The sequence below is a fragment of the Crinia signifera genome, chromosome 2 (genome assembly GCF_055691185.1).
Source record: "Crinia signifera chromosome 2, ASM5569118v1, whole genome shotgun sequence".
NCBI lineage: Eukaryota > Metazoa > Chordata > Amphibia > Anura > Myobatrachidae > Crinia > Crinia signifera.
The window spans coordinates 353,156,863-353,169,538 of NC_139218.1; the positions used below are offsets into that span (position 1 = coordinate 353,156,863).

General features: G+C 41.9%; 1 protein-coding gene across 1 annotated transcript in view; it reads left to right on the plus strand.

The window, feature by feature from the left end:
• CCDC169 (coiled-coil domain containing 169) overlaps positions 1–11,779 on the plus strand; it is a 57,912-nt gene extending 46,133 nt beyond the window's left edge. The window contains exons 7-9 of the mRNA XM_083169783.1: positions 2,019–2,095; positions 8,670–8,783; positions 11,612–11,779. Of these exons, the coding sequence (XP_083025909.1) occupies positions 2,019–2,095; positions 8,670–8,783; positions 11,612–11,669 (249 nt within the window). The 3' untranslated portion in view covers positions 11,670–11,779. The remainder of the gene's footprint in view (positions 1–2,018; positions 2,096–8,669; positions 8,784–11,611) is intronic.
• The last annotated feature ends 897 nt before the right edge of the window (positions 11,780–12,676 follow it).

Below are 12,676 nucleotides of genomic sequence, written 5' to 3' on the forward strand. Positions count from 1 at the left end.
GATGGGCTTACAATGTTAAATGCACCCCCACACCACCCCCACTATGAACGTGAACCCGAAGCGTGGCGAGCGCAGTGAGCCCGTGAGGGGCGGCGGTACGCGTCCTACGACCTTTTCATACCCCCATTATCCACGTCGGCGTGGAGTTGATTGTACATTGTGTGGCGAGCGCAGCGAGCCACCGAGCCCGAAGCGTATTACTTTACATGTATTCCGCGTCCCCTCATGGGGCTCGCTGCGCTCGCCACACTATATAAAATCAACTCCACGCCAACGTGGATAGTGGGGGTATGAAAAGGTCATAGGACGCGTACCGCCGACCCTCACGGGCTCACTGCGCTCGCCATGCTTCGGGTTCACGTTCATAGTGGGGGGTGGCGTGGGGGTGCATTTAACATTGTAAGCCCCCATTAGGGTGCTTTAACAATTTTAAATCGCATACCATTGTATATGCGATACAATGCCATACAATTCGATGGTATACAATTTATAATTGTATAACATCGGCTGCCATCGCATCGCATACCATCACATGCCTTATGGTCTGCGATGCGATGGGCGCCGTGCTAGTACACAAGTACCTTTTTTTCTATTTCTGTGGTTTTGTAGAGGCTGGCAATCCTCTTACGTGGTGGCTGCAGGGTGGCAAGTTACACCACCTCAGTCCCTAGAGCCAAAGACAACCTTTTGGTAATCCAATTTTTGTTTGGGGATGGTAACCTGCTATTTTCTGGGTGTGTCAGGAAGAATGCATATGTGCCCAGCTGTTTGAGAAGGGTCTGTGACATCAGTGATGACCACTTCCAGCCTTTCTCAGTCACTGATATGTGAACATCACACCGCGCTTCCCTGCTACTTACATCACACTGAATGTCCCCGTCACCTACATCACATTGTATGTCCCCGTGTTATACGGATGTTAGGTTGTCCACCAAAGGTCGACGTAGCTTAGGTCAACACCTGAAAAAGGTCGACATGCCTAAGGTCGACAGGGTTGGAAGGCCATTGCATTAAGCAATGGCAAGATCAACAGGCAGAAGTCGACATGAGTTTTTCACTTCTTTTTTTTTTGAGCCGACATATGCTGACATGCGGTATTTCATGGCCTACCATCCACTATGGTGTGGCGGGAGAAAAAATAGTCTGCCTGAAGCATGGCGAGCGCAGCGGTGCACTTTGACGGTGTCCATGTCGACTATATCAACTATCAGGGGGAAAAAACTTGAAAAACTCATGTCGATCTTTTGACTGTGAACCTTGCAATTGTCGACATAATGATTGTGTCAACCTTGTGACCTTAGCCACGTCGACCTATTTGGTGTCAACCTTCAGTGGTCGACACAATGCATGTTGACGTAAATTGGGTCGACGCAAGGACCCACACCAGTCTTAATCAAGAGATTTAATCAGCGATTGAAATATGCATGTTGTCATTATATTACTGATATCATTGGAGTAGAGTTAACTGGAACACAGACACTTGGGAAAATGAATATTTTAGCTTTATACAGTACAGCAACATCATTTCTGAAGCCGCCTCTGGTCCTTCAAAGAGCAGAAATGCCGACAGACCGACATATCTGCCACATACATAGACAAAGTAACATTTTATAATCCTGTACTTTGGTTTTGTTTTTTCAAACCATTATTCGGTTTTGATGTCATTTAGTTACCTTGTATATTCTAACTCCATATCCTTGCATTATGTTTTTCCATCCCTCTATTTTGCCCTGCTTCATTTCATAATACAGGAGCATCAAGGCTAGAATCCTGTTTCATCCTTTTTGATCCTGAATCATCAGAGGCTTATCTCGCCCATAGGCTGGAATAAAGAGCAAAAATCATAATCTGTCATTTTTCCCCAGCAGAATCCTCGCAGAAAGCTGGGTTTATAATTAGTCAACTTAGATCAATACAATTCCTTAATATTTACTGTCACCAAAAGGCTTGAACTGAGCTCTGCATGTCAGGCCTCTATGGAGCTTATAGTAATCTTGTCTCCTGAATTTTAATTGCAGACCTCCACTGCACAAGACTCTGCTAAGAAACAGGCAGTGCATCCAGCACATGTCACCAGGGAGAAGCCAGCGCACAAGTAAGGAGATTCTTCTATGCTATTTATTATTTACAGAGGACCTTTCTCTACATCCCGGAATTTCCGGGAGTCTCCCGAAAATCTGGTACCCCCTCCCGGCCCCCGGAAGGGTGGGCAACCCTCCTGGATTCAGGGGGGACCCCCGCCGACCCCCGGATCGCGGCATTAAAATGCCGCAATCCTCGGGTCTCAGAGGAGGGGGCGGAGCTAAAACGGCACAATCGTGTCATTTTAGCCCCGCCCCCTCCACGGAGATATGTGAATTTGATGCTTTAACAGCATGGGGGCGGGGCTTAGTGATGTTACACGTAAGCCCCGCCCCCTGAGCGGCTTCTGAAACTCTCCTCTCCGGGCTTCTCCCAGAGAGGAGAATCTTAAAGTCGGCAACCCTGATATATATATAAAATACTTAGCGGTCCACATATCATATATTTGTGGCTAAATCCTTGAAAACACCCACAAATATCTACTGCTATCTCTCCTGTCTCTCGGCGAGCCACTTCCCCAATAAGATTACAGTAGCCCATTGTAGTATATGGACTACAGATTGCACTGGCAGCAGGGCAGTGCTGTATGTGGGGGGGGGTCAGCTCCCACGTTGCATGTGCAGACGACCCTTCCCTCCAGCACCCGGGGAAGCAGATCGCAGGATCGGGTTCCTTTCAGAGCCCTGTGCCTGCAGGGAGATACATCTGAATGTTAGGATCACAGTGCGATCCTGTCAGGTAACATTCCGCCCAGATCACATTATATTTACAATCCTACTTAAATGGGCCACTTAATCTGCGTTGTATGTTTGCGCCATGTGCCACCATAATTATGTAATTTTTGTCCCCCCAAAGAGAAATCTTTATGAATGATGTAATGGTTAGAATTACTGCCTCACTGCACTGAGGTCATGGGATCAATTCCTTTCCTGAGTAGATTTCATATATTCTCCCTGTGCTTGCATGGGTTTCCTCTGGGTACTTCGGTTTCCTCCCACACTCTAAAAATATACTGCCCGTTTAACTGGCTCCTGATAAAAATGAATCTGTGTGTGTTTGTGTATATTACCAGAATATACCAGAAGTAACAGATTCATCTGTGTAAAAAAGGGGCGTGAGTAATGAGGAAAAAACAGCAATTCAAGCGCGGGGATGGTGGAAGGCGCATACGTGGCCAGCCGGTGTGAGAGTGTACACGGGGCGCGTCTATAGTAAATACGTCTGTTCTTATGTCAACATGTCTCTTTTTGAGGAGCTCTTTAATTAAAATGTAAATATTGTATCACCATTATGCCGAGACAGAAAGCGAATATACTGTACGTTGTAGTACATAGAAATTCAAAATTGTGTCCGTGTGAAGCTGGGGTGGGTGCATGTGGAAGTCACCTAGCACCCAGCCACTAGATGAACCTGCTCAGTACATTCCTCAGGTTCTTTGGTATTAATTGCATGGCATAGGTGCAGCGGCTCCTGAACAGAATAGTTTATTTTCAGTGTTACTTCAACTCTGGTGTTCAGTCTCCTTGACAGTAGCACATCCATGTTCACATTTCCATTGCAGTGTTTGCAGGCCCCTCACTGTACTCACACCAAGTACTGTACTTTGACAGTGGAAACCAACTACACAAGGTCATGACCTGTCCTCAATGAATAAAGTCCATATCCTATTGCAGAGATCCCCGATGTGGTTCGGGTGTGTGTTTGTGTGTGTGTATGTGTGTGTGTGTGTGGGGGGGGGGGGGTGTCTTAGACTCTGCCACGCCAGTGTATTTGGTTATGCCAATTCTAGCTATCTTTTTTCCTCTGTGTATGTATGCCTACTATGAGCCATTCGGATTGCAACACATTCTGTCCCCCTTTTGCATATTACTGGCTAATCCCACAATGCCAACACATTCACGCCTCTTATTGCACGCTACATGCTGTGCAGACATTGCCAACACATTATGTGCACACTAGACATTGTTCCAATAGTGCCAGCATATCTGCACCGTTCCCTCAGTGCTAGTACATACTGTATGTGTATCACCTTACATGCTACACGCTGTCCAAACACAATGACATGCTTTCCCTGATCCCCCTATTTATTGGTAATTGGAAGCAAGCTATCCCTTACACCTCAAGACCGGCTCCAGATTTTTTAAAATTCTTTAGCTAGCTCAATTAGTTTCTCAGTGATAGAGACCCATTATAAAGTGATCACACGCTGCTATAGGTGCCCACAAATTTTTCCCAAAACGTTCCCTGCAGTTTCTGATAGATGTTGGTGTTGCAACTCAGCAGAAGGCTCTCCTCTACATATTTGGTGGACTTGTCTAACTCTACGCCCCTTTTGGGAGAAAGTTATTTCTATATCATTATTTTAGAGTACAGTCCTGTCGGCACCCTTCTTTTGTATTTTGTATTCATTCCCAGCCCCTCCTACATACTAGGAAGTCCTTACTCAAATTCTTCAATAGGGCAGCAGGACCGGTGCATTGGTGCACAAGTGTACGACCCCACCTTGCTATAAGGAATGGTTCAATAGAATGGATTTACTGTATATATGGAGGATTTATGTCTTGGAGTAGAGAAACACAGATAATTCTGTGCCACCTGGTTTCCATCGCTTAGGTTTAAATCTTATGCAAATTTCAATACAGCTTTGATGTGAGTCACTGACACTTTAAGTAGGTTGAATTTTGCTTATTTCACTCTTCCTGCTTTTCTCCCTCCCACACTGTATCTTTGTGACGTTTTTTATGTTTATTGTCCTATGTTTTGTGCGATTATATGTTTTACAGTATTATTGACTGTTCATTTGCATTGTATGTTTTTCATTTTTATGTTTGATCCTACATAGTTCCTTAAGTGGGTATTTACATTGTTGCCATACCCTTGATGGTTGTATATTGCTATGTGTTTGTTTTATAACCCCCCCCCCCCCCCCCCCCCCCAAAAAAAAAACCCAATAAATATATAATAAAAAAAAACTATGGCATCACTACAATAGGTGTAGGGAAAGCAGCTACTATAGGGCCCAGAGCTGAGGGGGCTCATCTTCCCTGTGTAAATTACATATTTTATATATTTTATCACCATTGGTTGGTTTTATCACCATTGGTTGGTATTACACACTTTTGCAATGGGACCTACAAATATCTTGTTACGCCCTTGCAGACTCACCTCTCAGATACATGCAAATACTTACAAGATGTCACCACAAAATGGCTGCAGCTGGGCATCTCTATAAGACTGTGACCTATAAGACTGCAGCTAGATCAGCTCTGGGCCCTACCTGCCACATATATATCAACAGTAAATTTATACTGGACAATGTATAACTCAACGGCTCTGCAAGAAAATGTGGGAAATTGGTGTGCAACTACAGTATATAATTTGTGTCCAGGCCCCCTCTAAACCTCTGTAAATTTAATAATTTGTGAGACTATTCCAATATACAAAAAGAGAAGGGAAAAGAGCCGGAACCAACCTAAGGTTGGTACCAAAAGGGCGCTTGAAATGAGTGGTCTCCTAGAAGCTGCTGGGAACAGGTCAGTTAGTCCTGTAAATGGTACACAAGAAACAACAAAAAGAAAGCAGCGCTGTACCTTTAAAAACTTTGAGAAACTGGATGATCTTTACAATAAATTTATTAATAGTAAAATTGCTAAAACATGAGAAATGAAATTCGAATTTTTCAATTTATAAAAACAATAACAAGTGGTCCCACTTCCACATTAGCAGCACTTGAAAGGAGAGTCCGTTCCTATTATAGCCAAACAGTACTAATTGTATTGGTGATAATTACCACTTCTGGTGTAATAGTCTCATGGATAGATGGTAGAGTCCAATGTCCAGGTGGTCGGCCCAAAGATGGCACAAATAACCGGTAAATACCTTTGATAAAGCTGCCAGGCGCAGCAAAACGCGTTAGGACGTGCCAATTCCACCCTCCACCATTTGCACCAGGATCGTAGTCCGGACCAGCCTACAGGATACAGCCATCAACAGTGACCCTGCTCAACATCTTAAGGGCCACCTTCAATACCATCTTTCCAAAAACCTTCCATCTCCTTGGTCCATTTGGACCCCAAAGTCTCACCCGTGGACCAGTTATTTGTGCCATCTTTGGGCCGACCACCTGGACATTGGACTCTACCATCTATCCATGAGACTGTTACACCAGGAGTGGTAATTATCACCAATACAATTAGTACTGTTTGGCTATAATAGGAACGGACTCTCCTTTCAAGTGCTGCTAATGTGGAAGTGGGACCACTTGTTATTGTTTTTATGAATTGAAAAATTCGAATTTCATTTCTCATGTTTTAGCAATAGTACTATTAATAAATTTATTGTAAAGATCATCCAATTTCTCAAAGTTTTTAAAGGTACAGCGCTGCTTTCTTTTTGTTGTTTCTTCTATTCCAATATACGTTTAAAGGTGCCCATACACGCTGAGATTATCACATACGTTTTGGGCTATATCGCATCGCATGCAATTTGCGTGTGATGGGATTGGGACCTAGTTCAAAAAGTATGTGCAGCACATACTGTGTAGTCCAATGGGATGCCCGCAGGAGCGCGCATCACACAGCAAAAACGTTGTGTGTATGTGCACCTTTAGTTTTATTTTTGTTTTGTTATTGCTTAAAGTAGTGTAACTGTTTTGTTTTTTAAATGATTTTTGAATGTCACAAACGGCAATTCACTGAAAGAAATGTCTGAGTTAATAATACACTATAAACTCCTGCTAAATTCTCCCAGTAACTGCACAATTCACTCCTTAATTAATTGAAAAATCCAGTATAAAACTTTAGGTGAAATTTTATAGGATTAGAGATTCAGAAAGTGAGAGATTTGGTAAGAAACCTCCAGGTTTTTTTTTAAAGCAGCAATCCATTACACGGCAAAATCAGTTTGATAATGAAGTGTAAATGATTGGCACTTTGAAAAAAAAAATGGAGGTTTTTTTTTCACTTTCTGATTCTCGCACCCTATTACATTTCACCCTTTGTGTTTGTATTTGGAAATGAAGTTGGTGAAGCATCCAGGGGGGGAAAAATATTTGATGTGTCTCCCTCCCCCACACACACAAACACAGTTACTGTACCTAATCTGACTTCAACGCATGCTGATCAGACCTCTCTACGGACCCCTTACATGCCATCAGATCTAACCACAAACCTTTTACATGTCCTTTTAACAATGCCCTTACATGCCCTCAGACCCTCTCCACATTCCATCATATACCCCACCTCAACTACATCCCACTCATATTCATGGCGTCCAGGGTTAGGCTGTTGGGGATTTTAGGGTGCAAGAAGGTTAGGCTCAGGCACTACGGCTCACCCATTTCCCCATGTGCCTCCCCTCAGAAGAAGCAATGTTTGTCTGCCCCATAGTCACTGCCATCTTGATGTGCTAAGCAATAACAACTGGAGTATATCAATTATACATTTATATTACTACTTCTTTGATTTTAAACAGATATTTTTAGTAAATCATCCATTTGTCAGGAAACAGCTGCCAAGTTGTGTAAGGTTTTTAAGATTGGATCTTATTATCCTATAATGTACAGAGAAACCAGAACAGTAAATGAGTTATAATAAACAGATGTTTTCAGTGTCTCTGTTGTAATTTAGGCTATATAGCACTGGTGTAACTAGATGTATGTAGGCCCATACCAAAGGTTCCTACTGTAAGTAGTCGTTTATACAACCCAATGGTGAAAAATGTGCAATACACATGTTACTTTTACAGTGCAGGTAGGCCCAATCTCAGCTCTGGTCCCCATAGCAACTGCTCTCCCTACACCTATGGTAGTTACAGCTTTGCTACATAGTACTGATAAGTAAAACTTCTGTGCTGAGTGACCGGACAGGTGTAATAGAGGGGATTAAAGAGGCCGGATCCACAGCAATAAGCAGGGAAGGGAGTGAGGTACAGTAGCTAATGGGTTGTGTTGCTTGTGGTCTGCTGCTTTTATTCTGGCCACACATCAGACCAACTTTCCTCCAACCATCCAACTAGTTGCTTGGATGGAATAAAAATATGGTACGGGATGGGAGCAAAGGACAATCAGAAATGTGCTCACAAACCCAGAAAAATGTACAAAAACATTCAGTCAAATTGTTTAAATCAAACAGGTTCAACTACAGTACCGTGTCTGAGCGACAGTTTTTGTCCTTTTCCAGATTTTTGGGAGCAAATTTCTGAAGTAAATTTTACATTTGCTCCCATCCATTACCATATTTTTATTCCATCCAAGCAACTAGTTGGATGGTTGGAGGAAAGTTGGTCTGATGTGTGTCCAGCATTATAGACTAGGTGGTCACGCACACCATATTTACAGTCATTGTTGTTATATCTGTGGGTATGAAGTAGTGTAATATAGATCTTAATGTCTGTACACGTATGTTTGTGCACGAAGCTGGCATGGCTTCGTAATAAAGTCACGCTCTCAGCAATGACTCATATCAGTCGCCATTTCCTGCTTTTCAAAAAATAACGTACGTACATATTGTATATCCGCATAAATATTTCTGTTTGGTTAGTAGGAAGATTTAATCATCTCCATTAAACTACATTTACTTAATGTGCAGCAAACGTTCTAAAATGTTCCACTCAGGAACAAGGGAAAAGAGCCGGAACCAACCTAAGGTTGGTACCAAAAGGGCGCTTGAAATGAGTGGTCTCCTAGAAGCTGCTGGGAACAGGTCAGTTAGTCCTGTAAATGGTACACAAGAAACAACAAAAATAAAGCAGCGCTGTACTCCAAAGTCTCACCCGTGGACCAGTTATTTGTGCCATCTTTGGGCCGACCACCTGGACATTGGACTCTACCATCTATCCATGAGACTGTTACACCAGGAGTGGTAATTATCACCAATACAATGAGTACTGTTTGGCTATAATAGGAACGGGCTCTCCTTTCAAGTGCTGCTAATGTGGAAGTGGGACCACTTGTTATTGTTTTTATGAATTGAAAAATTCGAATTTCATTTCTCATGTTTTAGCAATAGTACTATTAATAAATTTATTGTAAAGATCATCCAATTTCTCAAGGTTTTTAAAGGTACAGCGCTGCTTTATTTTTGTTGTTTCTTCTATTCCAATATACGTTTAAAGGTGCCCATACACACTGAGATTATCACATACGTTTTGGGCTATATCACATCGCATGCAATTTGCGTGTGATGCGATTGGGACCTAGTTCAAAAAGTATGTGCAGCACATACTGTGTAGTCCAATGGGATGCCCGCAGGAGCGCGCATCACACAGCAAAAACGTTGTGTGTATGTGCACCTTTAGTTTTATTTTTGTTTTGTTATTGCTTAAAGTAGTGTAACTGTTTTGTTTTTTAAATGATTTTTGAATGTCACAAACGGCAATTCACTGAAAGAAATGTCTGAGTTAATAATACATTATAAACTCCTGCTAAATTCTCCCAGTAACTGCACAATTCGCTCCTTAAATTCATTGAAAAATCCAGTATAAAACTTTAGGTGAAATCTAATAGGATTAGAGATTCAGAAAGTGCAAGATTTGGTAAGAAATCTCCAGGTTTTTTTTTTTTTTTAAAGCGGCAATCAATTACACTGCAAAACCAGTTTGATAATGAAGTGTAAATGATTGCCGCTTTAAAAAAAAAAAAAACGGGAGGGTTTTTTTTTTCACTTTCTGATTCTCGCACCCTATTACATTTCACCCTTTGTGTTTGTATTTGTAAATGAAGTTGGTGGGGCATCCAGGGGAAAAAATTATTTGACGTGTCTCCCTCCCCCACACACACAAACACAGTTACTGTACCTAATCTGACTTCAACGCATGCTGATCAGACCTCTCTACGGACCCCTTACATGCCATCAGATCTAACCACAAACCTTTTACATGTCCTTTTAACAATGCCCTTACATGCCCTCAGACCCTCTCCACATTCCATCATATACCCCACCTCAACTACATCCCACTCATATTCATGGCGTCCAGGGTTAGGCTGTTGGGGATTTTAGGGTGCAAGAAGGTTAGGCTCAGGCACTACGGCTCACCCATTTCCCCATGTGCCTCCCCTCAGAAGAAGCAATGTTTGTCTGCCCCATAGTCACTGCCATCTTGATGTGCTAAGCAATAACAACTGGAGTATATCAATTATACATTTATATTACTACTTCTTTGATTTTAAACAGATATTTTTAGTAAATCATCCATTTGTCAGGAAACAGCTGCCAAGTTGTGTAAGGTTTTTAAAATTGGATCTTATTATCCTATAATGTACAGAGAAACCAGAACAGTAAATGAGTTATAATAAACAGATGTTTTCAGTGTCTCTGTTGTAATTTAGGCTATATAGCACTGGTGTAACTAGATGTATGTAGGCCCATATCAAAGGTTCCTAAGTAGTCGTTTATACAACCCAATGGTGAAAAATGTGCAATACACATGTTACTTTTACAGTGCAGGTAGGCCCAATCTCAGCTCTGGTCCCCATAGCAACTGCTCTCCCTGCACCTATGGTAGTTACAGCTTTGCTACATAGTACTGATAAGTAAAGCTTCTGTGCTGAGTGACCGGACAGGTGTAATAGAGGGGATTAAAGAGGCCGGAACCACAGCAATAAGCAGGGAAGGGAGTGAGGTACAGTAGCTAATGGGTTGTGTTGCTTGTGGTCTGCTGCTTTTATTCTGGCCACACATCAGACCAACTTTCCTCCAACCATCCAACTAGTTGCTTGGATGGAATAAAAATATGGTACTGGATGGGAGCAAAGGACAATAGGAAATGTGCTCACAAACCCAGAAAAATGGACAAAAACATTCAGTCAAATTGTTTAAATCAAACAGGTTCAACTACAGTACCGTGTCTGAGCAATAGTTTTTGTCCTTTTCCAGATTTTGGGAGCAAATGTCTGAATTAAATATTACATTTGCTCCCATCCAGTACCATATTTTTATTCCATCCAAGCAACTAGTTGGATGGTTGGAGGAAAGTTGGTCTGATGTGTGTCCAGCATTAGACTAGGTGGTCACGCACACTATATTTACAGTCATTGTTGTTATATCTGTGGGTATGAAGTAGTTTAATATAGATCTTAATGTCTGTACACGTATGTTTGTGAACGAAGCTGGCATGGCTTCGTAATAAAGTCACGCTCTCAGCAATGACTCATATCAGTCGCCATTTCAAGCTTTTCAAAAAATAACGTACATACATATTGTATATCCGCATAAATATTTCTGTATGGTTAGTAGGAAGATTTAATCATCTCCATTAAACTACATTTACTTAATGTGCAGCAAACGTTCTAAAATGTTCCACTCAGGAACAAGCTGTCTCAAGCCCCTTTTGTGTATTGCACACAGTACTGTTCTAGACCTGTGATTTCCCTGTCTCTCACACTACTCTCTGTACATGTGTATTAGGAGCTATTATCAGTAGGGGTGGTTAATGGTAATTCTGGAAAGTGGCACAATTACATAAAGTATTATAGATTTATGTCTATATAGCATATACTTTTTTATAATGCTTTGCTCTTTGTGTTTTCCAGGGGAATGTATAATACTCCTAAAAGCCAAAAGACGGCGGATGGAAAGAAAATACTTTGAGAAACACTGAAGAAAATGAGACATTAATGTTGGCAAATATATAAGTTGCATATTGCATTAATCTATTTGTTCCATGATCTTATTACTTATTAAATGGTTATACAGCTGTAGCTTTTTAGTCAGGTTCTGGTTGGCTCGCTAAGCAGCGAAAATTTGCTGCTTATCTAGCCTTCTAACGCCAACCCCCCACCCCCACCCCCGCGCAAAATCATTTGATGGTCTAATAATTTTCTCCCTGAGAACTGGGCATTCGCTCCCTTCCGCCCCTCCCCACCGTAAGAGCGCAACGGCGAATAAGCAGGTCACCGAGGATGCCCGCACAGAAGTCCTGCACATTCAGCGGTCCTGAATGAATTAGAATCAGGCCCATAAAGCCCATTGAGACTTGTAGATATTTGGTTTCTAAGGTGTGCTTACCTATGGTCCGATCATATTATTGTGATCAATATTCAACTCTGGCATGGCCAAGATGTCCGCAGTTTTCAATCGAGTGGTGAAAGGACAATACATAGCCAATCTAATCATCTCAATATTCACAGCATTACAGAGTATTTCAGATAACCAGTGTAGCAGTGATCTGCCTACTCCTGTGTGTAAATGACAACAGGGATGAATGTGATGGGGCTGGGAAATAGTGATAGACAGGAAGCTGCAGTCTGAAAGACAATAGAAGGGGCAGGGTCCTCGTACAGTACAGAGTAGTCATATTAGGATTCTGTTAAACAGATGTGGAAAGAGTATGGTATAAAGAAAACAAATTTGTCTGAAACAAAGTTCATACATCCCACTATTTCAGTTTTACCTCTTTTTTTCATCTATTTATGCCAGCAGAAAACATACATACAACTGGTTAACCTCCAGTCTTAAGGTGGAGAACCAACATTCAGATTTGTACTCCTATAACCTAGCTGCAGACACCTTAAACAGCCCTTGTAGTGATACCACACTCTGGTCTTTTTGCATCACTATGCACCTTCTGCTACATTAACATAATACATGAGGCAGCC